This window comes from Crocodylus siamensis, chromosome 11, assembly GCF_052110815.1.
Source record: "Crocodylus siamensis isolate JL-2025a chromosome 11, ASM5211081v1, whole genome shotgun sequence".
NCBI lineage: Eukaryota > Metazoa > Chordata > Crocodylia > Crocodylidae > Crocodylus > Crocodylus siamensis.
In genome coordinates this window covers 50,072,905-50,100,036 of record NC_143405.1, presented here as the reverse complement: position 1 = coordinate 50,100,036, position 27,132 = coordinate 50,072,905, and the positions used below count along the sequence as shown (strand labels likewise).

The following is a 27,132-nucleotide window of genomic DNA, read 5'->3' as shown; positions in this document are numbered from 1 at the left end:
CAATTAGCTTTGTAAAGGTTGTACACTCTTTACTCTTGTATGGTGCTAATAGAGTGGAAAGGGAAATACGTTTTTGGTATATGACTTAAAAAGTGACTAAAGTTAATGACACATGTATATCATTGTTCATCCAAAAGGATACCAAAATGCTTTGCATGCTGTGGGCAGCATCTTTGAAAGCAGTGGCCCAGTGCAGCCTGCAGTACACAATAATCACTTTAATACGGAAAGGGAGAAACGCTATAACTGCTAATGATGCACAGCAATACCCTATTCAATGGCGTAGGACACAAAAGGACAAGTATTCTTAGCCAGCTTGAACCTGGGTTGGAAGAAGTTTGGCCTGGTAGCATGTCGTGTATACTTGCTTATGATACAGCAGTGAAAACCTTTGATCTTAATGAAAGTTTCAGGAAATCTCACGTTAGTGGTTCTGAATAGCATCACCCTTGGAGGCACAGTGCCCCCTTACTGCAGCAATAAGGAACTGGTTCAGTGCTGGCTTGCAGGAAAGACCACTGCCTACCAAATCTCCTGCAGAACATGACCTGGGTGAAAGAGCTGGCGATGCTAGTAAAATAGCTTACATTTTTATACCGCTTGAAATAATCTTAGAAATGCTAGTTGTGTTCCCCGCTGGCAGAACAATTATATATACATGAAAAACTACATATTTTACCCAAAATGATATCTACTACTGACCATTTGGACAATTAAAAATTTCAGGTAAAATAAACAGCATTTTTATTATTTCTGTCGGTCACTCATAAGCAGACATTTAGGTGTGGCCAACACTGGATAAAAATGGCTTTTAATATCCAAATCAAGAATTGTAAAGTTTTTAAATGTTGCCTGTTTTATGTATTTCATGCTTTTCTCTACTAGAAAATAGACTTGTTTTTTCTTTTCTTTTCTCAAAAGCTGACCCATTTTTAGCTGACATTCATCTTGGTTTTGGCTGAATAATGTGCAAGATAACAAGATTTTCTTTAAAAACTCATTGATTTTTCAAGTTGTAAGGAATATAAAAAAAAAACCCTTGAATTTTAATCTTGTAATAATACTTTATATGGGAATGATCTGACAAGCACAGATTACCAAGTGTCATCGTATATTATGAGTGTACTCTTTGAGTAAAATTTATGCTGAGGTAGAGAGCCAGAAGGCCTATCTATCACTTAAATCCCATATAAATTCTATCTGGAGTGAACTTTTTGCACATAAGCAAATTTTGCACATAATCAAATGCCACATGTCTCCTTGATTTTAATTCCCTTCATAGGATTGTTTCTAAAAATTCTTCACTAAGAACAAAGATTAGGAGAATATTTCTTTGCAAGGGATTAGAAATGACAGGCAAACACTTTTAAAAATAACCAGGCACATCACATTTATGCTTGATCCTAGATTCACATATCTTACTTGCATTAATAGGAATTATGTAGGCACATTAAGAAGATAAAAAAATCACTAGAAATCACCCCAGACTATGAATGACATACTGTGCATTACACTAGTAAGGAGGTAGCACCTAATGCACAGTGCTTCATTGAAACACTGAAGACTTGGTCACTGCCCTGAAGCTTGAGCAGAAAGTCATGTTACTCTTTATCACAGAGCATTGCTCAATAAACTTCTCAGAAGGCCAGATTCTCTGGTCCTCTTTAGCTCCCATGTGCAATTTTAGTGCTTCAGAGAGACCATAAACTGGCTATATCTCCATAGCTAGGGGCATCAGGGGTGGGCCAGGTCTATGCAAGGTGCTGACTGCGCAGTTGTTACTGCATACACAAGTGCTAAATGACTGAGCAGTAACCAGAGTCAGTGTGCAGTAGCGTCCCCAAATGGCTGTTTAGTGATGCTGACTGTGCCGTAGCTCGATACTACTGCGCAGTAGCGTTGCATCATGCATCGTGCCACATGGTGCTGCTGTGCAGTAGTCACGAGCTACTGCGCAGTCAGCACCTTGTGTAGACGTGGCCAGGGCGTAATTGTTCATCACTGCCCTCCTGAACCAGTTGGAGGAACGTGTTGGAGGCATGAAAGGAGTGGCCAGAGTGCTAACATACTCCAGTTACCCTCCACCGGCTCCTTTTTTGACCTCTCTTGCTGTGCACAGTGGAAATTAGGTACATCATAGAAACTGGGTTTGAGTACTTTGGCTTGTGCAAGAATTAGGATAAAGAAGTTTCACCAGAAGTGCTGTCTCTCTCACTTGCTGGGTCCTTACTCTTCTAAGGTCAGCATCCTTGAATACTCATAATCTGGGCAGGTTTCCCATGGAGTGCAGTATAGATCATGGGTGTGGTAGCTGCTCACTTCATTTTACTCATGCCTTTTTTTTCCCATCAGCTGGCTCTGCAGAACTCCTTGCGTTATTTCCCACCTGAATTACACCAACTGCTGGCATCCGAATTTGAAGATGAGCTTAGGCGCTATGGACATATTTACATGTATAGATTCTATCCGCACATTGAGATGAGGTAAGGTTTGGGATGTGTGCTTCAAAATTTCCAGGCAGCAACCACTTACATACTAATTCCACTTTGGGCATGAAAATCACCTCTGGATATAGAGGTAGCTTGAGACCTGTGCACCACTAAAGCCCTACTTTAGCTTTTCTGGAAATTGTGTCAAGACTCATTAGTGAAATGAGTGAATATAGTGGTTTTTTGTGTGGGATTATAAAACAGTGCCTGATTGTCCTGAGTCCTGGGTATAGTTTTGGGAAGTCCGTAAGCCACATAGCAGAATTTCTTCATGCTTCAGTCTCTTTACTGCTTTCTGGCCACATGAAATTCCTCATCATTAGTGACCATTAATACTAATTACTAATTAATTATTAGTTATTATTAATTATTAGTAATTATTACTAATTACTTATTACCTCGACATTAGTAACCTGATCCATGAGGAAAATATTGTACACCCTTGTTGGTGGCTATTGGCCCTTCCCTTTTCTTTCTACCATTACACTGCTCTCCTCAAATGAAAGCTGCTCTCCTCTATTCTGTGTGCTGTCATAACTACCCTGTTGTATTTATAGACCTGAGATTTCGACCCAGCCGCTGGGTCTGAGATATCCATACACTGCTGTAATATTGAGGCCCACAATTGGTAAATCAAGGATTGCTCAGAGGCCCTGAATGACACGAGACCTTTCTGTTTAAGAAAGTCAGTCTTCATGTCACAGAGGGGAGGCATTTGAACCGATTTTAAAGGGACAAAGAGTATTCCCCATAAGCAGCTCTGATCTGTGTAGCCTACCCACTGTGACCCCAGTCTGAAATATGCTGGGCCTGCTGATTGATTGTTGGAGCATGCCTCAAGGTTTTCCTTATGGTTTGGGGGACAGATCTGATGGCACATAGGTTTTTGGAGCAGAGCAGTTTTGTTGAGTGTTATCTGCTCTTTTTTGAGTCTGATAAATTGCTTCTTGCATCAAACAAGGGCCTGTTTAATATCTGAATAGAAATCTAAATAAATAAGACAAATAACAATAAATCACTCAGATTTGTGTAGACAACTGTTTCTAAGCTCTCAACATTAAATTGGGGCCTAGATAAACCAAACACTTTCTTTAAAGAGAGCAGAAGTGTTGTCTGAATAGAAAAGTTGGGTTTTCAGTAGAATGTAGCTTTGAGTAATATGTTGAGAACAGACTTCCACTGACTGGGTTGGAGTAGGTGACTCAGCAGGTCACCTCTGATGTGAATGAATCTGTGATTATACTGCTACTTCTAAAAGTTTGTGTATTTTTCTTTTTCAACATTTTTAACACTCTCTCAGAATCTCAGGAATAAAACCCAAAATGTTTCTTTTCCGTCTTCTAAGATTTGATTGTGGTTTGTTGTGTATTTCCTGTGGAACATATTCGAGTTTGGTTGTGTTCCATTAATATCAATATGTATGTGTCAATATGCTTTGTGCTAAGAGATACCTAAGAATGTGCTTTGTAAAGTTGCTTTTGCTTTCATTAATCTTACATTTTAATTAAGATTCTAAAGTTGCTTAGTCCTATAAATTGGCATCAGTTTTCCCATATATTGTTATTTTGTTACCCCTGCAAATGAAACAAAGCAAAACAACAATAAAAAATAAAAAATCCCACTGGGTGTGTCTACACGTCACCCTGTGGTGCTGTTGTTACTGTGCTGTGCTTTAGTACTTTGTTTTGGAAGTACCAAAAGGAAGTACTAAAGCACAGCGCAGTAACTGCCTGTACTGCGCCATGCGCATGGCGCATGGATAGGTTTCGTTGCTACTTTACCATAGTGGTGCACTAAAATGGGGAAGCGTGCTGCTTTGGTAAAGTAGCTGCCACTCACGTGTAAACCCACATCGCCCTCCATTGCCATAGCAATGCACTACAGCAAATAGAGACATGCCATGGTGATGTAGCAACGTGCTACGGCCACATAGGGTAAGATGTAGATAAGCCCACTAAAAATGAATTTCCTCCTGCTTTGACAAAGACCATGATACATTTTCATCTTTATCCTGCAGAAAACAGATAAGTTAAAGGATATGTGCCTATGGGATGAGACCAGCTGCTAAATCAATACAATATACATTTCAAATCCTGGGCCAGCAGATGAATAATTGTTACAATTGTCAGTCTTTATCCTCACTTTTCCAGAAATGTCCTTCCATATGAAACAAATCTCTGACTTTTGGGAGAGTGCATGCTAATGAAGAAACATGAATTGTCTGGTCTACCTGAAGTAACTTTAAATGGCCATAACTTTTCTGCTTTCAGTATAGAGGAAGCAATATAGTGAAATCTTTTTAACATGGTTATGCTCTACTGTGAAGATGATGATGATAGACCAAAGAGTCCCTAGCACTTTTGTGGTGGGCTGTGTACAGGCACATAACAAAGAGATCATCCCTGCCTTAAAGAGCCTGCGATATAACTGTAAGACTAGAAGTCATAGGACATGTTGATATGACAAGTAGATGGGGGAACACAAGGTCACAATGAGATTATTTCACAAGTTAGCCTTGGTGTATGAAACTGCCTTGAATCAAACTGGGTTCTTTCCTTTTCAAGAATCATCATTAGTAACCAGCATTGTGCAGGTCAAACTGTGCCCTCAGTGATATTTGTGAAACCCCACCGGACATTTCTACCATTTCGTTGAGAGTGCTGCCCTGAAGCATACCCCCTACTCTGTTCACCAAGGCAACAAAGCTACCTTAGAGCAGTGCAGCTCAAGATGGAGAGCCTGAGATTGGCACTGGGGTGCATTCTCAGAGTTGCTGTAAGGCAGCTACATTGCACCATTTCCAGGGTTTGGCCTACACAGAGTAGGAATGAATGGGGTAGGAATGAATGGGTAGGGCATGTTTCTCAGTGGTGCTCTTCAGTTCAGGGCGGAGCCAGTCTCTACATACCCATTGCATCCAGTATAGCTGGAACTGAGTAATCAAACAAGGTGATGGTGCTCCAGGAAGAATCCAGCTGTCAGTTCATTGCATTGGCTTTGCAAAGCTAGGATGGAAGAGAAATAAGAACAACTTGTTTTTGTCACTCAGCTTAGTACCCGTTCATGATTCATGACCTCAGCAATTGACAGGAGAAACGGGCTGAATAAGAGTGTTCCTAAACAGTCTTTAATTAGCTCTGATACGTATCAAAAAAGGCTTTGTCTGTTAATTAGCAGGAATCATTATTTTATTTTTTATTCTTCTCTTACGAATGTGCAATTCTAGGAAGTTTGGTGGCAATTCAGGTTTTGTTCAGTGTCCCCCACCCCTTTTTTTTTAAAACATGCTTGAAAGAAAAATCCTTTGGGTGTTTGTTTGTTTCAGAGCCTACCCCATAGAGGAATATCCTTGCAAGATCAAATCAGCTGCTGCAATCATGCACATGATCATGAATAACTTGGATCCCTCAGTAGCACAGGTATGGCACAATGAAAATAAAGGTCTCAAAACTGTTCACAGAACAGGAGCAGCTCTGCAGGTCACTTCCTGCATGTGCTCACCTATAAACTGAGCAGTGCAGACACTTACAATGAAATGGATCTCTGCGCAGATGATGCTCAATATAATGGTTAAATGGGTTTTAACTAGTGCATGAGCCTTACACTGGCCCTTTGCACAAAGGTGAATTGCTCTATGTATCGGTTGGGCACATCTGCATGTTCACTTATGTGCTCTAGGATTGAGCATTAAATCTGGTACCTCCATTGTGAGGTACTAGAAAAAGGCACATTAGCCTATTTTAATGCATGTTAACTAAAAAGTACATTTTTTAAAGATGCTTTAATGTGCATTAAAATAGGCTAATGTGCATTAAAGCACACAACCAGTTAATTTTCAATATCTTCAGAAGGGTATCCATATAGTATCCAAGGAGCTGATATCTTTGGAGGACTGAGGGAAATCTATGTTGTGTTATGTCTTAGTAAGGGTTGAGGGAATGTCATGTTTCTCAGGACTATGTCCTATGTATGGTTCAGTTCTTCAGTCCCAGTTGCTTCACTCCTATTGACTTTGATGGGAGTCATGCATGCTAGAGGGCTCTTTTATATGGTAAAGGACATTGCCTTGCTTTTGTTGAAGGCTTCAGTACCAACCAGGACATTTCTGTCACAAGTCCAACACCCTTTAAATCATTCTGAAGTGTAGATGGTGACTACTAGATTCCTTTAGCTACTCAGCCTTTCTTACAGAGGTCTGCTATTAATGAAGACTGGAATAGGGGTATATAAAGACCCAAATTATTTAGTTTTATTGAGCCTGGGGTGTTGGTAGTGCAAATTTAATAGGTCTCTTTTTGTGTCAGTAAATATAGAAAAAATATAGTCCCTGGGCAAGGAGACAACTATGGTAGAGGGCAATGGTCCAAACAAACACAGCAAGATGAACCAATGGAGATTATATTTCCTGTCTAGGGGTGGGTTGAGGGACTACAGAGTTTTGAGAGGTAGCAGGGAGCCATTCCAAAATGTTTTAGGAAAACACTTCATTAAAAATTATTGAAATGTACCTTTCTCAGTTTCCACAGGAACTTGTAACTTATGGAGGAAATGGACAAGTCTTCAGCAACTGGGCTCAGGTATGGCATTGGTACATCTTCACTGTTGTGAAAAGATTGATCAGATTTACACTTCAGCCATCCAAAACCATTCTGTGTAGACAGAGACGGTGACAATTTTTTGGCAGTCTTGGTCTCATAATATTTCAAAACATCCTATCTGGAGCAATGAATGCTAAGTTATAAACTTCAAAGATATACATAGTTTTATTTAATGAAAAGAACAAATGCTGCCAATAGGAGTATTGCAACATAAAAGTGGCAAGCAGCGGATAACTGGACATATCTACATGTGTGCATTTACTGCACAGTAACTAAAATTACTGCACAGTAGGGACACATGTCTATATGTGCATGCCTGTGCTATGCAGTAAATATGGCAACTTATGCCTACTTGAGCATAAATTCGATACCTGCATGATTCAGGTAGTAAATTTACACTCAATTAGTTACTGCACAGTAATGCACATATAGATACCTTACTGCACAGTAACACTGTGTGTGAGAACAGTCTACACATCGTTAATATGTTTTAACTCCTGCATGTGTAGATGCCAGCCTATTCTTGCTTACTGCATGGTAATTTACTGCACAATAAATTTAAGCTGGCATAAATGCATGTGTAGACACACCCATTGTGTATTTTAAAACCAATTCTGTATTTTCCTGTTGTAAATATGCATACGCCTGTGGTATGTACAGCTATTTTTAGAGGCAAACTGAATCCTAAGAAGCAAGAATATATATTTGTTTTGTTGTTTCTAATGATTTCACAGTAGCTTGCACAAAATGCAACATATTAACAGTGTTGGGCTTGACTTAGAAACCATGGTCTTGAATTTGTTTCCAACTGAGTTAAAGATTAGCCAAAGACATAAGTATTAAGTACCAGGTGACCTTCTAGCTCTTTGTAGGCTGTAATTTCAGTTTGGTTAATATTATTTAGATTTTCTTATAGTGGCAAAGAGTGAGTAGAGATTTGAATGTAAACCCAGGGCCAGAATGTTCAATACATCATAAACTTTTTTCATGCAACTTCCTCTGCATATTGTATGTCAGTCTTTCCCAAACTTTTCCTCAGCATGACCCCATTTATGACCCCATTTCCTCAATATGGCCCCTCATTCCCAACTCACAGTCCCCAACACTGCTAGTGCCCTTCACTCCCAATCTGCAGTCCCCCAATCTCCCCAGGTGCCCCAGGGCCAGGGCCCGCAGCCCCCTTTCCTCCACCCCAGCACACCTGGGCCTCAGCTGCCACCCACAGGAAGCAGCAGCTGCTGAGGCTGGAGCCCACAGCCCAGCTCCCTGTCTCCCTGCCTCTGTCCCCTCTCCTGCAGGCAGCACGGCCAGAGCAGAGCCTGGGGTTGGGGGGAGGGGAAGGTTGTGGGCTGCCCACTGTGGGCTTGGGGCTCCCCACCCTGCTGCCCTTCCTCTGGGCCTCTGCAGCTCAGTGGGTGAGACCTGGCGTGGAAGAAAGCACCACGCCACGACCCCATCCACTGATGTTGCGGCCCCATTTGGAGTTGCGACCCACAGTTTGGAAACCACTGCTGTATGTTCTCCCTATTCCATCCAAAAATAAGATTTATTGCAATGTAGCTGTCTCATGTTATACAACACTAAAATTTACCTTCAGAAAACATTTCAAGGAAGTCACTGGCATTAATTATAGGGTTAATCCATTGCTTTCTATTCTGTTCACTCAGAACCAGATTGTCTATGGTCTGGGAAGCACTGACAAAAGGGAAAAGCTGTTCTAGGGCCCTCTGGACAGCTGTGTCCAGATGCAGTCTTTTCAGGCATTGGAATTCATCCCTCCGTCCAACCTCTGAGGCACAAGACATGCCAAAGGCTGCAGAGCAGTGAAAGGATGAATTAGGGCTGGGGTCCTTGTTTGTTGCTGGCAGAGCAGGACAGATGTGCAGAGGAAAAAAGGGCTAGACCCCCTTCAAGATAGAGAGTCTCAGGGCTGAGGAAGTCTAAAGGCCTCCTAGCTCTCTGCCTCCCTCCCAGAGCGTCTCCTGGCCTGGTATGATTCTACATGTTATTCTAAGGCCATTTATACCAGAAAGTGCTTTTCAGACAAACATGCTTTATACCAGATATCCCTGTTCAGCTTTGGTGAAGTTATCCTTTTCTTAGTTTTAAAAGAAATTCTTCGACTGCCCTCCTGATCAGAGAAGATGAATGGTCTTGTGACTATAGCACAAGGCTGAGAGATATCAGGCTGGAGTTTTGTTTCCAGTCCTACTACAAGCGCCACATGTGGCTATGGGACAATTTGTATGCCCCCCATTTCCTACTCTGTAAAATAGCAGTGGTAATTCTTACCTCTCTTTTGGACCTTTTTTAAAAACCATAATTCATTTGTAAAATCCTTTGAGACCTTGAAGGAAAGGTGCTGTGAAAATGCACTGCACATTTAAGGACCCTGTTCCATATAGATCATACAGCAGATTTAATGTGGACAGCACCTGCAATTAGATCAGCTGCATGCATTTGCTTTAGAAGGCTGACAGTCCTTGGGGCAGATGCTGAACTACAAGGTAAAAATGGATAAAATGTGGATACATTTCCAGTTCCAGCAGTCTTGTCCAAGTTAGATAGAGCTGTGGTCTGCCAGTCTTCATTGCAGAACAAACAATAACTTTTTGTTACTGATTATTACTGAGTAGCAATTGCATAACTGATCCAGCTATGATGGGTACACTCTGTTCTCTGTAGTGTTGTCCTAAAAAGTGCATTTTTAAAAAAGTCATTGTGAAATTTCTCTTGAAAATGCTGCTGCTGCTGGTGTGTGTGTGTGTGTGTGTGTGTGTGTGTGTGTGTATGTATGTATGTACGTGTATATGTATGTATATAGGTATATGTATGTAAGTATATATACATATATATGTCTAACACTGATATCTACATTGATCCTTCTGACTAATTAAAGACGTGCACACACACATACGAAATACAAGACATGAAATACAGTAAGATTTAACTATTTAGAGAGTTTTCAGTTCTTTAGTACTAGAGATACATGGGAAATAATTTTCCCACTCCGTGGAAGTTTTGAGGGTTTCAAATATTTTCCTGTTCTGCACTGGGATAAAATTGTAGCCTTTCAAAGGTCTTTATAAGGTGGGGAAACAGGGAAAAAGAGAACCTTATCCACCCAGAATAGTCAATCAGAATAGTCAATAGTCCAGTAGTTGGGGCACCCACCCAGGATGTGAGAGACCAAAAATGTAGTACCTTTTCTTGCCAGCTCCCAAATTCAAGGTAAATACTCTTAACCTCTGGGCTGCTTGCTGTTCTAAATGGGTGAAGCTTTTTTTCCTGTCTGAGAGCAGTTGAAACAAGCTGTTGAAACTAGCATGTACATTCCCATAGGACATGTTACAACAACAAAAAATGAAACATTTTGTCAGAAAATTCCTCACCATGTATAATTAGGACAGTAATAAAGTGTGCAAAATAATATGGACTCCTCTCTATTGAGAAACAATGGACTTGAGTCAACTTTTGCAGCCAATTTAGATACTAACAGCTCAGTTCTACTCCCTGGTATAAATCCCAAACCACTATTGAATTTTATAAGTTTTTTGGGGAATTTTCTGTTTCTGGGTGCACCAAGCTTTGCATTTTCTTTCATCCATGAAGAAGATGATTTCTGTTTGTGACAAACAATTCTTTCCTTTTCAAGTGCAAATTGTAACCTTCATGTATTTCCAAGCTGAAAAACCACACTAAAATATCCTTTTTCAGGTTAGGATCAATAGTTTATGTGGGCGTTTCAACATTGTTACTCTAAAGAAGAATTTTTAGCATTTGGCTTTGGGAAATTTGCCAGAAAACTGCCAGTTCAAGTTAAAATTAGAACAATTCTAAAAATGATTCGTTAAAATGCTAGCAAGTTGTTTCTGGGTTTTGTAGTGGGGGAGAAAAGGCACATTTTTGTTTTTGCTTTGCTTTCTGGATCTCATTCAGGCTTTTGCTCAGTAGTAATTTATGTATTTCCTGCTATGCAATGTCCTTTTAATGGGCCTTATTAAAAGGAAGAATGTGGTGAAGGCTCTGGTTGCTGTTCTATATAAAAAACCTGCTATTTTTCCACGTAGCTGTTTTTGTACTAGGAACTTGAAAGCTCTGTGAAGAAAGATCGATGTGAGATGGAAACAGCTTCACTAGTTTTCCTTTGCTTTAACCTTCAGTTCTGGTTGGTGATGCAGTATTTGTCCGAGGTGACTGAAGAGCAAACGTTAGTGATGTACAGTGGGCATCCTTTGGGCCTGTTCCCCAGCCATCTGCATGCACCTCGCTTAGTCATCACTAATGGTATGGTAGGTATTCACATCACATTCTGTTGTCTGCACCCTACCTTTTAAATGTATTCCTTCTTAGAGCTTTCTCATCATTTGAATTTATTGCAACACAACTAGAACACATGTATCGGTCCAAATTCCCACATTTATTCTAGTGCAACCCCTTCTATATCTTTAAGCCTCCATTAGGATCACTGACAGTAGGAGCCTGCAATGCTAGTAATCTTTTGTCATTACCTACCCAGGGAAGATCGAATGAATGCTTTAGAGATGAAAGGCAGGCAAAGTTCTTCAGGTAAATGTCAGCTACAATCAACGAACCTAAAAATTAAGGATGTCATTGCTAGTCCCCTGAGCCATCAGTACACATCACTTCATTTCTTGTGGATAGATAGTTACCTTATCTAAGATTTGAAAGACAGTTACATGGCAGATTAGGCACTTCTCCCGTGCTTTTAGAACATAGGGATTTAAACCTACTCGCCTTACTGATTTCCATTGATTTGCTACCTTTGTGTGAATAGAATTCCAGGTTTCAGCCTGTGGAAAAGAATGGTTAAATTCCATATTTTTTTCTTTAGGTTGTACCCAACTATTCCTCCAGAGATGAATATGAGAAAATGTTTGCAATGGGAGTCACAATGTAAGATATATATTCACTACTAATCCAGGTTTGCAAATGTATAGATTTGCAGTCTTACCTTAGCTAGAACGGAGTCAGGGACTAGTTTTCATTTGATTAGAATTTCTTTTAACTGGGTTTCATAGCTGAATCAAGGCCCTGATTCGGTAAAGCATTAAATCCAAGCTTAACTTTAAGAGCATGAATTATCCCATTCATAGTCTGCAAAGCGCATAAGTATGAATTTCAGTGATGCTGGCATTTGAAGTTAAGCATTTAGGTAAGGGCTTTGCCACTGAGTCCTAAAGTCATAATCATGGACCTTGAAGCAGAACTGAAGTTGTCATGATTTTTGCTATATTTCTGGAATTAATTATTCAGTTGATTTTTTTTTTCATGTTCATTTAGTTTATGGAGCAGGGGATTGTCCACCCAGTTATATGAGTGTTCATGCTGGTGAGAGAATGAATGGCTGTAGGGTTGTTAAAAGCCATGGAGAATTAGAGGTTCATAAATAAGGAGCTGTGAGCATGTGGAAGAGAGTAAATATAGAGGGTGAACATGGAGGCTGGGATTTTTCAAGAACTTCACATGGGTAGGCACTCAGGGTAGCATTTTTTAAACCATTTGGATAAGGGCAACCATTTAACCAGAGTGCTTTTAAAAATCTTACTGTCCAGTGCTCCTGGACTTCCAGCTCAAGTTGGACATTCACATTGTTGAGTCAGATATAATGGTTGGGACTGCCTGGGAGCCAAATAAACACATGCTTCCATTGTATGTGTTTGCACCACAATTGTGCTATTATAAGTGACATATGTGAAACTCCCTTTGCTTAATGTGGGAGTTCAGCACTTGAACCAATGGTGGGGTATTGAAAGGGCAACCTGCTTTTTATGTTTATGGGCAATTTTTTAATTTTAATTCAGAAACAATTCAGTTAAGTGGGGATAATACGATGCCTGCTAATAACAGATTATATAGCCATATAAAATGCTCTTATTGCAATTTTATTTTGAGTTGGGTAAAAGTGATATCATTGAGTTTGCTGTTATTGCCAGGTATGGCCAGATGACGGCAGGGAGCTATTGCTACATTGGACCACAGGGAATAGTTCATGGAACAGTGGTAAGAGATTTTGGAGCAGCAACTCTCCCTCCTAGAGATGGCCACTAGCCGGGGCTGTTCTACTTGCTGTTATCAGGGTGCTCCTGACTATAAAAGGAAATTAATTTGGCTGCCACATTAATAAATGTGTGGTTCTCCTCCAAGCTACAGCTCTGGCCCCCATTCCAAGTTTGAGACTGTTGGGTTGATGTCTAGGTAAAACAGGAGAGCTACAAACTAGCTGGTTTTTTTTTACCAGGTGCTTCTTGTATAGCATCTTTAAGTCCTGTCTCAAGACTTCTGTGTATGATTTCTGTAAACAAAAGTGTATCCACTGAGTCCTTTTGGATTTAAAGAAACATTTATCAACACACATTCCCTGCTTTGGCTTCATAGCAGGGTTGATTCAGGCATCTCTAAGCTGTTGGTGAGAGTGTCTTTGACCTTGACTATCTTACAAGCGTAGAAATGGAGGGCTGGAAGAGACTTCCAAAGATCATCTTGTCCAAGTGGCCTCCACTGTAGCGGGGCCCAAGTATAATCAGAAGTGATGACTCTGGAGTGGAACTCAGCAACTTGCTGTCTTGTCTGACACTCCCAATAGTTTCTCCTGACACTGAGCGTTAATAATTTCATAATTTGATTTCATTGTATTCCAAACTTCTTGTAAAGGGTGGACCATTTGGTCCTTCTAAAATGACCAATGCCTTATGGCACCATAACAAATTCCACTTACAAACACATGTAGCTTCCACGCAAATGTGAGAGTGCAGTAGTGTTATGGACATATTAAATAAAAGTAACTGGAGGATTTTTAAGAAAAGGAGCCTCTAATCATTACTTTATTGCGTGCTGTGCTTTAGCTGACTGTGCTGAATGCAGGTCGTCGCTATTTGGGTGTGGAGGACCTGGCTGGAAAAGTGTTTGTCACCTCTGGCCTTGGTGGGATGAGTGGGGCCCAGGCTAAAGCTGCAGTTATTGTTGGATGCGTTGGGATCATTGCTGAGGTAAGACCAGCACCTCCTTATTGTCACTTGATCTTTCTGTTGCTCTGTGTCCTGTCTCAGATTTCTCTGCTCTGCTGAGGCATGTCTTGTTTTCTCTGTCTGGTTGGCCTTCCCTTGCCAAACCCCACTCTGGCTGCATCTTCTCCTGCTCATTTGCTTGGTCATTTACAATCTTCAAAACTCTATTAAGTATATAAAACATACAGCTTATTGGAACTCATTAACAATATTTTCTCCACAGAACTGTACATCTTTGTCATTGCTTATTATAATCTCTCCTTCTTTTCCTCCAGCACTGTGGTCTGACTGTTACCAGTTCATTGTATTAGACCTCAAACTATAGACCATGTCTTTCTGTGTTTGTAAAGTGCCAGCTACTTGCGTGGTGCTATATAAGTAATAAATCAGTGGAGTGGCACAGTGGAGTGGGCAGGTTTGACTGTGTAGGCTGAATTCAGCATTGCTGTAAATAGCTGTAACTCCTACATACTTCAGGAAAAATTGTGCAGTCTTACGCCAGGAATGATTTTGACCAATGCTGTTCAAACAGGGGTGATTTTAATAGGATTAGTGGTTAATGCCTCTGGCAGCCTCATCAAATTATAAGCATGCCTAATGGAAATGTTGGAATGTACTAGTCATTTAGGTGGGGTTTTCATAAGTACTCAGCATTGGGCTAACTGGGCTCTCACTAAGGTCATCGGAAGTTGAAATCACTGAGTTTTACTGCTGACTGCAATGGCAGCAGAGTTAAGCCAATGGCCAGCACTTTGGAAAAGTCTTCCCTTAAGCAACAAGGCCTCAGCATCTATTGACCTTAGAGTCATAGATCAGATCAGATGAAGACCATTTATCCTGGCTTTCCTGATCGATGATAATTGACCAGCCAGGAAAGTTCTGCTTAGTTCTTTTCCGGAGAGCTAATTTAGGTTCACAAAGCTTTGAGGCACTTCATTCTGCATCAGCACTTTGAACAGCCCGAGCCTGGTCCTACACTGAAGAGAATAGGCTTCAATGCACCTTCCTATGCACCTGAATGGATCCTGGGGGCAGTCCTCTGCAATTTCATCCCTAAACATATCTTAGCGCAGCCTCAGAATTGCTCCAAATCACACCAATTTGTAAATGACCCTGAGGGAGAAATTATACTGACTGGGGAATTTCTGTGGGACCATTCTCTCGTCTACTCACCATGTATTACCAAGGTGTTGTGAATTTGGGGGTTTGCTCTTTGATCCGGTGTGATATTTGCCTGTTCAAAGTCTGCCCAAATGAGCCATACATTTGAGCCCTACAGGAAAATAGTTCAACAGCAGTCTTCTTAAAAAAATGAGTGTATGGCAACAGTCTTTCCCCATAGCCCCACTTAAATCAGTTTTAATGATAGCTTATTAACTATTAGCCATTTTCTCTCTCTGAGCTAAGTACCATGAATGTATCAGCAATCAGTATAATTGTTAGGGGACCATCATGTTTATGTAAGACATAAGCAACACACCTAGTACTAAATGCTAGTACCATATTTTCTTGCACCTTTTTCCCAAAACTCAGCCTCCTAAAATTGGAGTGTATATATTAAGCAGGGGAAGCTGATTTGATGACCAGGATAGAAGTACCTTGTTCTGATTCCTGCTCCACCATGCAACAGCTGGTATATTACCAAGTCAGGCAGCTGAGGGTATCAGTTACCTAAATGACTTATTCTTCAGTCCAAAGGGGTTAACTATTGTCTCTCTTTTCAATGGTCTTGATATTTTACTAATCAGGTTAAACTTTCTTATGGCAATTGTGTTGTCTGCTAGCTGCTTCTGGTCTCCCTTTTCCTGTTTCACAGCCTTGGAGATAACTTTAGTTGTTTTCAAAATCATAGATCCACCCTGAGACACCAGTCTTAGAAACAGCTAAGATTTCAGCTTTAGTTAAACAGGAAAAGGAGAGTGAGTTACCTGAACATTAGGCCTCCTCCCTGCTCTATGCATCCATAATGCTGGAAAAATCTTTTGTTTCTTCATTCTGCCTTTTGAAAGCAAGGTGAGTATTCCAGGGTGTGTTGTATGTGACAAAATACACTACTAAAACATGTGTACCTTAACAAGCTTGTATACAAACCTGTGTACTCATAAGATCAAAATTAAATCCACTTGATTTGAAATATAATTTTAAAACATTTAGATCTTTTAATGCTTGCATTTTTCATGTTCTAATGCTATTTATATGTTCACTTCTTCTAAAGTTTTGTTTGATTTCAGACCAGAATGGATCCCCAGCTGTTTAAATTGCGTAACTTTAATGTTTTCTATGTTGCAAAATGTAATGTTAGGCATCATCTGGGATTATTCGAGCTGTTTTGTTAGACAAGCATTCATTTATTCTTTTGCTAAAAAAATATAAACACAGTTCTGGCCCCATTGAACACTTTGAAGATCCATTGATTTTCCTTTTTAATTTATTCAGCAAAACACTTAAACACATGATTAGTATCAAGTATGTGTTTAAAGATCCATTGAAATGTCTAATTCTTCTTCTGAATTAGGGTTTTAGAGAGTTGCTCTGGTAGGTATAAGTGATTTAGCAATATTGAATCCAAAGTCCAACAATCACAAAGCTTCTTGACTTAGCTCTCTAAATCCTACCAACATGGCTTATTGTTCTGAAAAGATGATCCCTGACATCTCATCTCTACATTAGGTTTAAAGCCTAGTTTCCAAATAAATCCAATTCATTATATTTCTCCACCAGATTAGCTCAGACAAGATTTGAAACAATTTAAATAGAAACAATGTGGATAAAAGTTCTGATTTTTCTTTTAAACACTACTTAAAAATAATTACATTATTCAAGGGAGCAGATGAAACCATTCAGAAAATATTTGATAAATTTTTACAGTTCATTGAAGGGATTGTAATTGAAGTTTTAAATGGTTTAAGAACACATTATATTTTGCTTGGCCAATAAAATACATTCCTGGGGAGTTGTTTTGAACTATGACCTGGTAGCAGTTGCAGTGTTTTATGGATGCTGTGTCCTAAAGTTTTTTAATAGCATCTTGTACAATATATCACTAATTGCAACCTTTCAAGTTAGTTTCATGCTGATTTGCTAGGCAGCATGAAGGCTGCTTGCTCTGTAGTATGCTGAAGTTTAATAATTAAAAAGAACCAGATTCTGATGCTCTTATTCATCCTGGGTGCATCTACACGTGCGCTTCACTGCAGAGTTGACTAAGTAGCTCCCCAGTAAAGCGTCACAGTCTACACATGCGCTAGTATTAGGGCACAGTAAAATAATTACCTGTGCCATAACATAGACTGTCCAGCACAGTACTATCTTGTGATAGAGTACTTAACTGCCAAAACGCGCATGTAGGTGGTGACAGGGGGTGACTGGGGCACAAGGATGCTACAGTGTGGGGCTACCTGCCACCTAACCCTGCACTTTAGCACTCCTGCCCCAGCCAGCCCCATGCACTTTAGCACTCCTGCCCCATGCCACTCAATGCTGCCATCCAGAGCCTGAGGCTGACCCACCTGTGCCTTCTGCCACCCCGGTGCTGCTCTGCCCTGGCTCAAAGTGCTGTGGTCCCAGGTGCACATGTAGATACTGTACCTGGGAGCAGCTGACTCTGGCACAAAGTGTGCCGGCATTTATCATGTCGCATTATTTGCACATGTAGATGCACCTGTTGTATTTTAGGCCCCTGTCAGACATTCAATTAAAGGCATGATGGGATCTGATCTACACCCCCAGCAATTGTGCTGCTTGCCATGCTACATGTGTAGGGCAGGAGATGTGATTATAGGGTCATGGACCAATTCCCAATTGTGCCATATTGCCAGCACAGGGGAAGCCCAGAATCATGGATCAGCAAGTAGCAAAACAGTCAGGTGATTGGTGCTTCCAACCTCAGCAGCACACTGGAGTCAAGGCTGATCAGCTGATCAGCCTGGCCACACATTCAATTTGAGTCACAGTGGGAATCAGTCCCAAAGTTATTACATGTTTTTTGTGTAATAATGTCATGGCTTATAGCCTGTTTTATCACACCTTTATTACATTCATGTGCGGCTGGGTTACTACTTAAGATATAATTAACTGGTTAATCATGTCTTAAGTACAACGTCTATCAGGGGCCTTAGTATATGACTTCCATGGAATTACTTGTATAGTCTCAACCCAAGATGCTAAAGGATATCGAGATCTGGCTGCACATCAGTCAAACTCATTCCCCTGAAATTCTGTGCAACCAAAAAATATCATATTGCAACAAATCAAGCAAAGCAAGATCAAATAAAAAAATTACAATTCCACCCTCCCCCAATTAGTCACCAATTTTGCTTAGCAACTTTTTGATAATTTTAGTAGGTGTATATTAGTCTCTTCCGTGAGGATAACACTAAATTCTGTTTGTGGAAAAAACATTGTTGATGATCTAGTTGCACATTGTTGATGATCTAGTTGCAGGAGTGACCACAAGGTGACTTTGTCAGTGAATTACCAGTACTCAGGAAGCCTTTGCTCCTAAACAGTGAAACATTTTCAGGATCAAGCAGTGGAGAGGGCTGGCGTTTAGTAGGTCACCTGTCTTTTGCATGCAAAGCTCTCTGGAGAACAAAGTAGGCCATGCCACTTCTGAATCTGAAAGCCTAGGTCAATCAAACTGCCCACATGGGACACAGTAAATCTGACCCACTGCATCTGGATTTGAGATCCAGTTTTAAAAGGCTAGAATGTCATCAGTCTTGCAGGGTCCCATCCCTAATGCTAAAGTCTTAGCAACGTTGGATCAATTCGATGAACTCTTCAGGTAGCTTTCTAGGTGAGGAAAGCTAGCTTAAATTAATAAATTATTTTGTATCCATACCTCCACTTTGTCATCTTGATTGTTTAAGTTTTACTCAGTGAAGAATGGTTTTGAGGGGATGCTACCCACATCACTTCCTTGTCCTTTTCATCTCTACTGCTCCAGATGATTTTGTTCAGAAGACTAATTGTCACCTGTTTTTTATCTGCTGTGGGATGGTCCCTGTCAGAAATGAGTTTCAGGAATGCACATGAATAGCAGCTATATATATCTCTCTATATATTTTAAGGAACTATTTATGCAGATACATTGACGGATTGTACAGGAGACATCATTTTGTCAGCCCTGGCTTCTGAAGTTGAGACAGGAGGAATTAAAGCGGAAGCTCTCTTTCCTCCTAAGTGTAACATGAAGCAGAATCCTATTTTTAGTTGCACTTGCTGAGGGGATAAAGTGATTCATGGTGTAACTCCCCGGAGTCACTGGACTTGCACCCGAGGTAATGTTTGTCTGTTAATGGTAATGCCATTTTAAACACTGCTGGCTCACTGATCAAAGAGCATAAATGTTTGTCTAGAGTCTGGTACAAAGGAAGTTAATATCTTTAGGCGTGCTGGTGGGATGATGAGAAAGTTCTGTAACCCTGTCAAGGCAGATCTGAAGTGTGGTGATGTGCAAAGCAAGTAATGCAGGGGATTTACACCCAGACTCTTAATTGTGATAGCCGAGTCCATTTGTTAGGTGACGCTCTATGTTCTCTTCTTCACCTGTGTTGATTTACCTTAGTTGCAAAACAAGACACAAAAAGAAACAGGCTTTTATGTACCTGAGATCTTGCTGTGTGATTCCATTGATGTCACTGCAGACTGGGGTTTTTGAACAATATCTCTCATCAGCGCCATGGGAATTGATGGAACGTTTCCTGCACTAAAATAATTGGGAAAGACGGGGCTTGTAACTGTCCATCTGCATGTGTGTGCCTTCATCCCATGCATGTCAACACAAATATGTTAAAAAACTATGAGTGGTGCAACATTCAGAGTTGGAATTCAGCTTACCGGGACCTCCATGTCAAAATGAGGATACATGGATCTAAGTTTGACCCATTTCTTTCTCTCTTGGAGGCAGAAGAAGGCCAGGAATGAGCCCTTGCTCATTTTTTTTATTAACGTTGGCTGAGTTTTTTTTTTAATTCCCAGCCAGTTCTACAAGAGGAAATCTGGTGTTGGTTTTGCTTTAACCAAATCTCAATTACTCAGATATGAAGCTGGCAGAAAAATTGCCACCACTAGTTTGTTTGTTGTTGTTTTTTTCTTTAATTTCCATGAGAATTTTCCATGCTTGGGTTTTCATTAAAAAATCTGAAAACAGGGACATTTTTGGTTTTCATAATTTTCAATGAAATCATAAATCATTCAGTAAAAATGGGGAAACAGCTTTAATACAAATAATCTTGAGGGGTGGGGGGGTGAACTATTTCCTGACTAACTCTAATCAGGAGTTTGCTTTCTAAAATCTGTTCTGGTTTGAGAGCAGGTGATTGGGCCAAAGGATTCCTCTCTTGTCCGATTCGGAGTCTGAAGCAATAGAAAACAGAACTGATAAAACCATGGAAGTTAGAAGTGGAAACAACCATGGGTCATCCAGTCTTTCTCCTTGAGGCTAATGCAGGCTTATTTTGCAAGGTGGATTTGCTAGTGTTAGTACATCTTGACTAGTGTTAAATGGAAAACTGGAATGGTGAAGTTCTTTGGGGAATGTAATAGTCCTAAATCTTTGCAGAAGGGTCAGTCTGTTGTAACTGTGATGATCCAGGAGATATGTGAGAAGGAATGTTTGCGTGGAAATATTTTTTATTGGACCAGCTGTACAGTTAGGAAATTGTTAGACAAACTACTGGGCACAAAAGAAGGGCACTTTGTGCTCCAAAGCTTGTCCAACATCTCTCCTAACTTCTTCTTCAGCAGTCCCTCACAGGTGAGGATGATTGTCTTCCATGAATGTCTTACCTGTGGGTCCAAAGACGGCTGATGAGGCCAATCCAGGATATACAGTTGGTTCAGTAAAAGAGCACCAAACAAACCGTGTTAAATCGTTCTGCAATTTGTCTCAGGTTGATGAAGCTGCTCTTTTGAAGCGATACAAGCAAGGATGGCTGATGGAAATCACAGATAGCTTGGACCACTGCATTGCTCTGGTCAGGTATGGCACTTTACTGATCCGTTGGGATCTTCTGGGTTCTCTAAATGCTCATGAGCTGTGTGCAGGGGGATGGAGAAGAATTGTAGGATATCTGTCCTCAGCCTTCTTCTGCTGTTAAATATGTGATGCCTTCATCTATGACTTGTTCCAGCAGCTGTCATCAGTAGTAAATACAATTGCACTAATGCCCCTTATAATCTGCATTGCAATATGTGAAACTGATCTTTATTTAGATTCATTACTGTGCATAAGGCAATTACAAATAACATTAAATTTGAGAAGTTACTCAAGCCTTCTAGACTGGTGCCCTTACAGCAGGGAAAACAGAGCAATTTCAGTATACTACCTGTTGACTCAATATATCCAGTCTCTTTGTTACTCCAAAGCTGCCATTTGGAGTTCTGATTAGTACCAGGGTAAATGAAGGAGAATCAGACCCATATTTTAGAAATTCGGCACATAAATTCCTAGTATTGTTATTAACCCCCTTCTAAAATCAGAATCCTGTTTAGTTTCTGTTCAGCAGTGTCCATAATTTATTTTGACCACATATATTTTCTCTGTTATTTGAGCCACTGCTTTGGTTGTGTATATATGGTTTGTAAACTACAACTATGCAGATGATGAATTTTCTTCACCTCATCCATTTTTATTCAATTATAGAAATGCACGAAAGAACAAAACCTCCCTTAGCCTGGGTTACCATGGGAATGTGGTAGATCTTTGGTAAGTACCAAATGGTAGACACTTTAGTATATGGCATTTTTCCTGGCTAGTTAGCATGGAATCAATTCCCAGACCTGGAGCATAAAGGGCATGACTTTCCAATCAGATGTTAAATCAAGACCTTTACTCTTGTTGATCATCAAAAATCCCACTGTTCGTTTTGCCATAGGAGGCATAGTAACATTGGTGTCCAGATTACAAATAACAGAATTACATTTTGCCAAACAATATACTCTCTGCAGCCACCACTGGATAAGGAATTTCTTCCTTTTCCCTTCTAAACCTTTACTGTTCTTATATGAAGAACATGGCTTTAGTTTTGAACACAACTAATTAAAAAATGACATTAGCCAGTGTCTTAATAGAAGATGAATGCTTAGTTTTTGGAAAACAGAAAATTCTTCTGCTCTTGTTGTCAGTGGTGGCAGCAGTCCCTTGATACGAGGATGACAGTCTTCCACTAAATAGGGAAGTCATTGGTGAGTCCGTAGATGATTGAGAAGACTCATCTGAGATTCCTGTAATTGACTGCAGACCGTGGCAGATAGTTCTGGGAGGGAGTAGATCCTGGTGATGTCAGGTCACAGCTCTTTCCCATTATCTCTTTCATCTATCCTTCTCCATAGTGAGGTGAGTTTGCTTGAAATGACTGATGCCTTGCCAGGCATCACGGTGCCATTGAAGATGATTCAGTGCTTGAGACTCCCAGGTATTGATGCTAATATGGCAAGTGCCATGCCAAGAGCCATAAAACAAAAGACTTTGGCCACTCTCGGGGCATACTTATAATGATGTAGGGAATCTTTAGAGCTACTAGTGGGAACTCCTAACTGGTACTTTCGGTGCCTCTGAGACCTAGAATGAGGAGAGGTAGATCTGTCTGGCAGTGGCAGACACCAGCTAAGTGTTTTATGTCTTATCTTTTCTACACACAGGGAAAGGCTTGTCTATGAACTTGATACAACAGGAGAACTGCTAGTTGATCTAGGGTCTGACCAAACCTCATGCCACAATCCATTCAGTGGAGGATACTACCCTGTGCAGCTCTCCTTTGGGGAAGCAAACCAGCTCATGTCTGCTGATCCAGGGACGTTCCGTGCCTTGGTGCAGGAGAGGTAAATGGTGGACCTTATTTCCTATTGGAGTCACCAGATGGTTGGTCTTTTCCATATGATGCACAGCATCAGTAGCCAGATTCTGCTGTCAGTGATGTCAGTGCAGATCTGGAGTACTGTCATTTAATCTACACTGATGTAATCCTGATATTTCCTGTAGAGCAGCTGTGCATTCACACTCAGACTCAGATTCTGTGGGACGGATTCTATCATGTAGCCTGGTCCCTTTCTCTGCTACTATACCATGACACACTGTTGTATAAAGACTAAGGTCTGAACATATCTGCTGTAATTCAGTTACACAGATTACCTAGCATGTGAGGTCAAAGGCCCACTCAAGCTTAGCAGCTCATCAGGCTGATGTGGGTAAAGCATGCCAGTTTTGGTAGCCAGCAGTGCACAAGGGAGTGATGTGGCCAGTCTCACACTGAATTGCATTTGACTCCTCTGCCTAATCACAAGCCACCCATTTACAGCTGGAGGACGGCCTTTAGCATAAATCCAGAGCCAGGAACGTACCCACACCTCTAGAACTCTAATAAGACACTGTAACTACCCTGCTGTTGCAAATCTGCTGTGAGACCTGTATTTTAATCCAAGAAACAGGAGGAAATTGCAGCTAGTTCAAAGTAGAAAGGTGTGTTTTCATGGTTTAGCATAAAGGCAACAGAGTGGAAACCTGCAAAGATGTCCTAGGAAAGAGGGAAGTCAGAGGGAGAAGAATCTGTTTCATTAATTTTTTGAATTTTGATCTAGAACCAAGTTAGCAAATGGCTTTACAAGAAGTGGATTTTATTTTTGAGTACATTACAAATGTAAGAGTCCCAGCTGTATTGATTTTGACCCTCAGCCAATAGCTAAGGTTTTGTAGTCTATAATCACCAGAACTAGAAATTACAGAATGATGTTATAAAGATTGACAGGGCTAGCTCCTCTTCTCGTGAAGATTTCAGATCTCTGATCAAAAATAGGGGAAAGGAAGTGTGATGACAGTATAGAGATGCCTGGCATCTTCACCAGTGAGAGCTTCCAGCTGTGTTACAAGAGGAAGGCAGTAGCAGTACTAGCTTTGAGGTTATGTCTCAGATCTTAGGGAACTGAGCTGACTCTGTATTGGGATGAGAAACCTATGGGCAGTTGTGTTAGTAATTCAGTAAGTAATGCTTCTTTGGGCCAGTATTTAAGCAGTACCTCACCTTGTTGCTAGGTTCCGTTGTGCTGCTACAGGAGGTCTTTTTTCAGATAAATGCACTTGCAGTCATTGAAGATCCATTGGCAATTTTTATAATAGTCTTGGTGTTGCCTATGGTGGGCCAGTAGGGGCCAAGCTGCCCACCTCACTGCGCCCAACCAAAACCAAGTTTTGGATGCTTCCCCAGGGGCTCCAACTCCTGGCTAACCCCCTTCCTGGAGCACACCCACAAGCCTAGGGTAACCGTTGCCACCACCCAAGCTCCAGTCTCTGTTAGGGCTCTGTGCCACTTGGGGTACACAGGCCCTGAAGACCTAGGGGTTGCTTAGCCCCAGCAGGATATATTTGGGTGCTTCTTATAGCCTGAAGCATAGAAAGTGGACTCCCTTAGTCAGCCGAGCAAAGGGAGCAAAAAGGCTTGCCCAATCCCTCTCAAACATTTACAGCCAGGCTTGCTATAATAGATAGTTTTATTCCTTGGAGAGGGAAGGCACAGGGAAGGAATACAAACTAAAAAGACTTCTGAAAGAAAACAGCCTTGAGCAAAACAGTGTAAGTGGCTTGTTGGTCCTTGTTGTATGTGTCTAGAACACTTGTATTTATGTTACCGGCTACAATAAAGATATGTTATTCGCAGCAGCGTCCAGAAGAGGCTGGAGGCACATAGCTTGATTCTCTGAGTCCAGAAGATGTCTGCCCCCCCAACACAGAGGGACCCTCTTAAATAGCCCTACTGACCTCATCACCTGGACCCAGTCAGAGACAGGGGTTATTTGATGTTGACCAATCAATTTGAAAAGCATCAGCGTTATCTATTGGAGTGACGTTAGCTAAAGCCAAGCCCCCATGTCGTGTGGCCAGAACTGAGAACAATGGAGACGTTCGATCCTCCCCCTCCTACCTGAGATAGGTCATGGAGGCCTTGACAACCAGGTTGCCAGACATGTGAAAAGACAAAGGAAGAGAAAAAAAAAAGAAATCTAAGTGAGGGAGCAAAGCCACAAGCCCTACAAGTTTTTTTGTCATGTTGCCATGGCCATATTTTTAATGAGCTGCAATACCCACCGTTTCCTTCTCTGAATTCACCTCTGTAGTTTCAGTTAGTTATGGTGCTATTCTTTACATCCTCTCCTAAGCCAGAGAGCAATGTTGATATTTGATGTTAAATCACTGTCCTGCTCCAAAACAGAGCTGGCTACATTTTTAGGGAGAGGAATTTACCCCTGTAGATTACTTATCCTAGCTCAGAACAATGCCCTGAAGTTTGCTCCATGTCTATAATCTGCTGTGAGAACCTGGGAAAACATGAGCTACAAAGATGGAAAGATGTTTTGTGAAGGCTGGTGGATTTAGACAATGGGTTGAAATCCAGCTGTTCCTCCCCACCCATTTCAGAGCCCAAATCCCTGTGTTTGCATGGCATTGTCATGCCATTAACCCATTATGTACGTTTCAAAGCTATTTTTTTCATTTTTTATTTTCAGTTTGAGGAGACAAGTAGCTGCTATAAACAAACTGTCTGATAAGGGCATGTTTTTTTGGGACTATGGCAATGCCTTCCTCTTGGAAGCTCAGAGAGCTGGTGAGTAGATAGATGCTGGCTTTCCTAGATTAAACTGTGTCAAGTTCTCTCTTCTTCTGTGAGTGAAGCATATTAGACATGGGCTAAATGCCACTTTGCACTTAGTTGTGTGCATAGCACAAACAGTAAACACCAGTGGCCAAGCTTTCCACAGAGAACGCAGCTTTCTGCTGGCACAACTTGTACCAGCAACTGAACTGGAATTCAATCTGGATACCTTCACCTTTTGTTCTGCAAAATAAAGTCCTGATCTTGTAGCTTCCTCTGTGCATGGGGATCCCTTTAGTTCATAAAACTGTGTGTGGGCACAGGGGGGCCTGCAGAAAGATGTTTGCAGAATCGGGGCCGAGGAACAAGCATGCAAGGCAGCTCTGGGTTACAGAACAAATTGTAGGTATGTGGCCAGCCCACCTTTTCCTCCCTGCTGAGGGCAGGGACAGCTTCTGGCCTCATGATAATGAACTAGGAGAGCTGGATGGTGGCTTAAAGCCATCCTTACCCTCCTGTTCCTGGGGCTGAAGTTTGCTGTGCAGCACAATCTGGGTTTTGGATCATGTTTAGGACTTCCTTGTGTGGCTTGGAAAAGGCAGGATTGTTTTCTTTTACCAGCTGACATTTTAGATCTACAGAACAGAATGATCAAAAAAGCAGCTTACAAGAAGGAGCGGAGGTTGGCTTGAGATGGCTTCTCCCAGTGACCACCCCTGTTGTCTGCTGTGACTTTGTTTGGCTGAATTCAGCTGTTGCTGCCATGCTTTTGTTCCTAATTTTCGTTCTTCTGACAAGAGTGATTTTAAAAAAATAAAAGCAATGGTAAAAGCCCTCAGTGTTACATTTAAGGTTTCCCAGCATTTCTCAGGAGGGGAAGATGGTTCTGGCAGTGTGTCAGTTCGGTCCCTTAGTGCAGTGATTCTCAACCAAAATACCAGGGCTGTGCAAAGCTTTGGGTGCTGATTCAATTCAGAGGAGATGCGGCCCAATTTGGTGGCTGAATCTCTGAATCTGAATCAAATCCGGGGACCAGTTAAAAGGTATGAATCGATTTGAAGCTCTCCGAACAGATTCGGGAAAGTTTCGGAGAGCTTCGGTGATTCAGGCAGTCCCCGCCCGCTGCAGCAGGGAACTGGACCCGGCTCTGAGCTGGTAAGTAGGGGCTGGGGGACGGGAGGGCTGGAGGAGGAGGGAGCATGGGGGAACCCCTGCCAAACCCCAACCCCTGCCTGCTCCCCCAGCACCTCCCCCCTCCATGGCTGCCCTGCCCACCCCAGCTCCTGGTGCTTTAAAAAAAGCCCCCACTCACCAGCTGCTGCCGGGGGGAGGGGGTTGATCTCCACTGCCCCCTACTGCCCCATTCTGCATGGGAGGCTCTGCCGTGGCTCCCCCCGACTCCCGCCCACTGTCCGAGCCTCACCATGGC

At 41.4% G+C, this 27,132-nt stretch overlaps 1 protein-coding gene across 1 annotated transcript in view; it reads left to right on the top strand.

Moving 5' to 3' along the window:
• The window catches only part of UROC1 (urocanate hydratase 1), a 62,183-nt gene that overhangs the window by 6,164 nt on the left and 28,887 nt on the right, over window positions 1–27,132 (top strand). Inside the window, exons 2-12 of the mRNA XM_090021923.1 lie at window positions 2,353–2,483; window positions 5,815–5,908; window positions 7,007–7,066; window positions 11,251–11,379; window positions 11,943–12,004; window positions 13,045–13,111; window positions 13,954–14,097; window positions 21,012–21,100; window positions 21,764–21,826; window positions 22,762–22,941; window positions 25,618–25,715. Coding sequence (XP_089878049.1) covers window positions 2,353–2,483; window positions 5,815–5,908; window positions 7,007–7,066; window positions 11,251–11,379; window positions 11,943–12,004; window positions 13,045–13,111; window positions 13,954–14,097; window positions 21,012–21,100; window positions 21,764–21,826; window positions 22,762–22,941; window positions 25,618–25,715 — 1,117 coding nt within the window. The remainder of the gene's footprint in view (window positions 1–2,352; window positions 2,484–5,814; window positions 5,909–7,006; window positions 7,067–11,250; window positions 11,380–11,942; window positions 12,005–13,044; window positions 13,112–13,953; window positions 14,098–21,011; window positions 21,101–21,763; window positions 21,827–22,761; window positions 22,942–25,617; window positions 25,716–27,132) is intronic.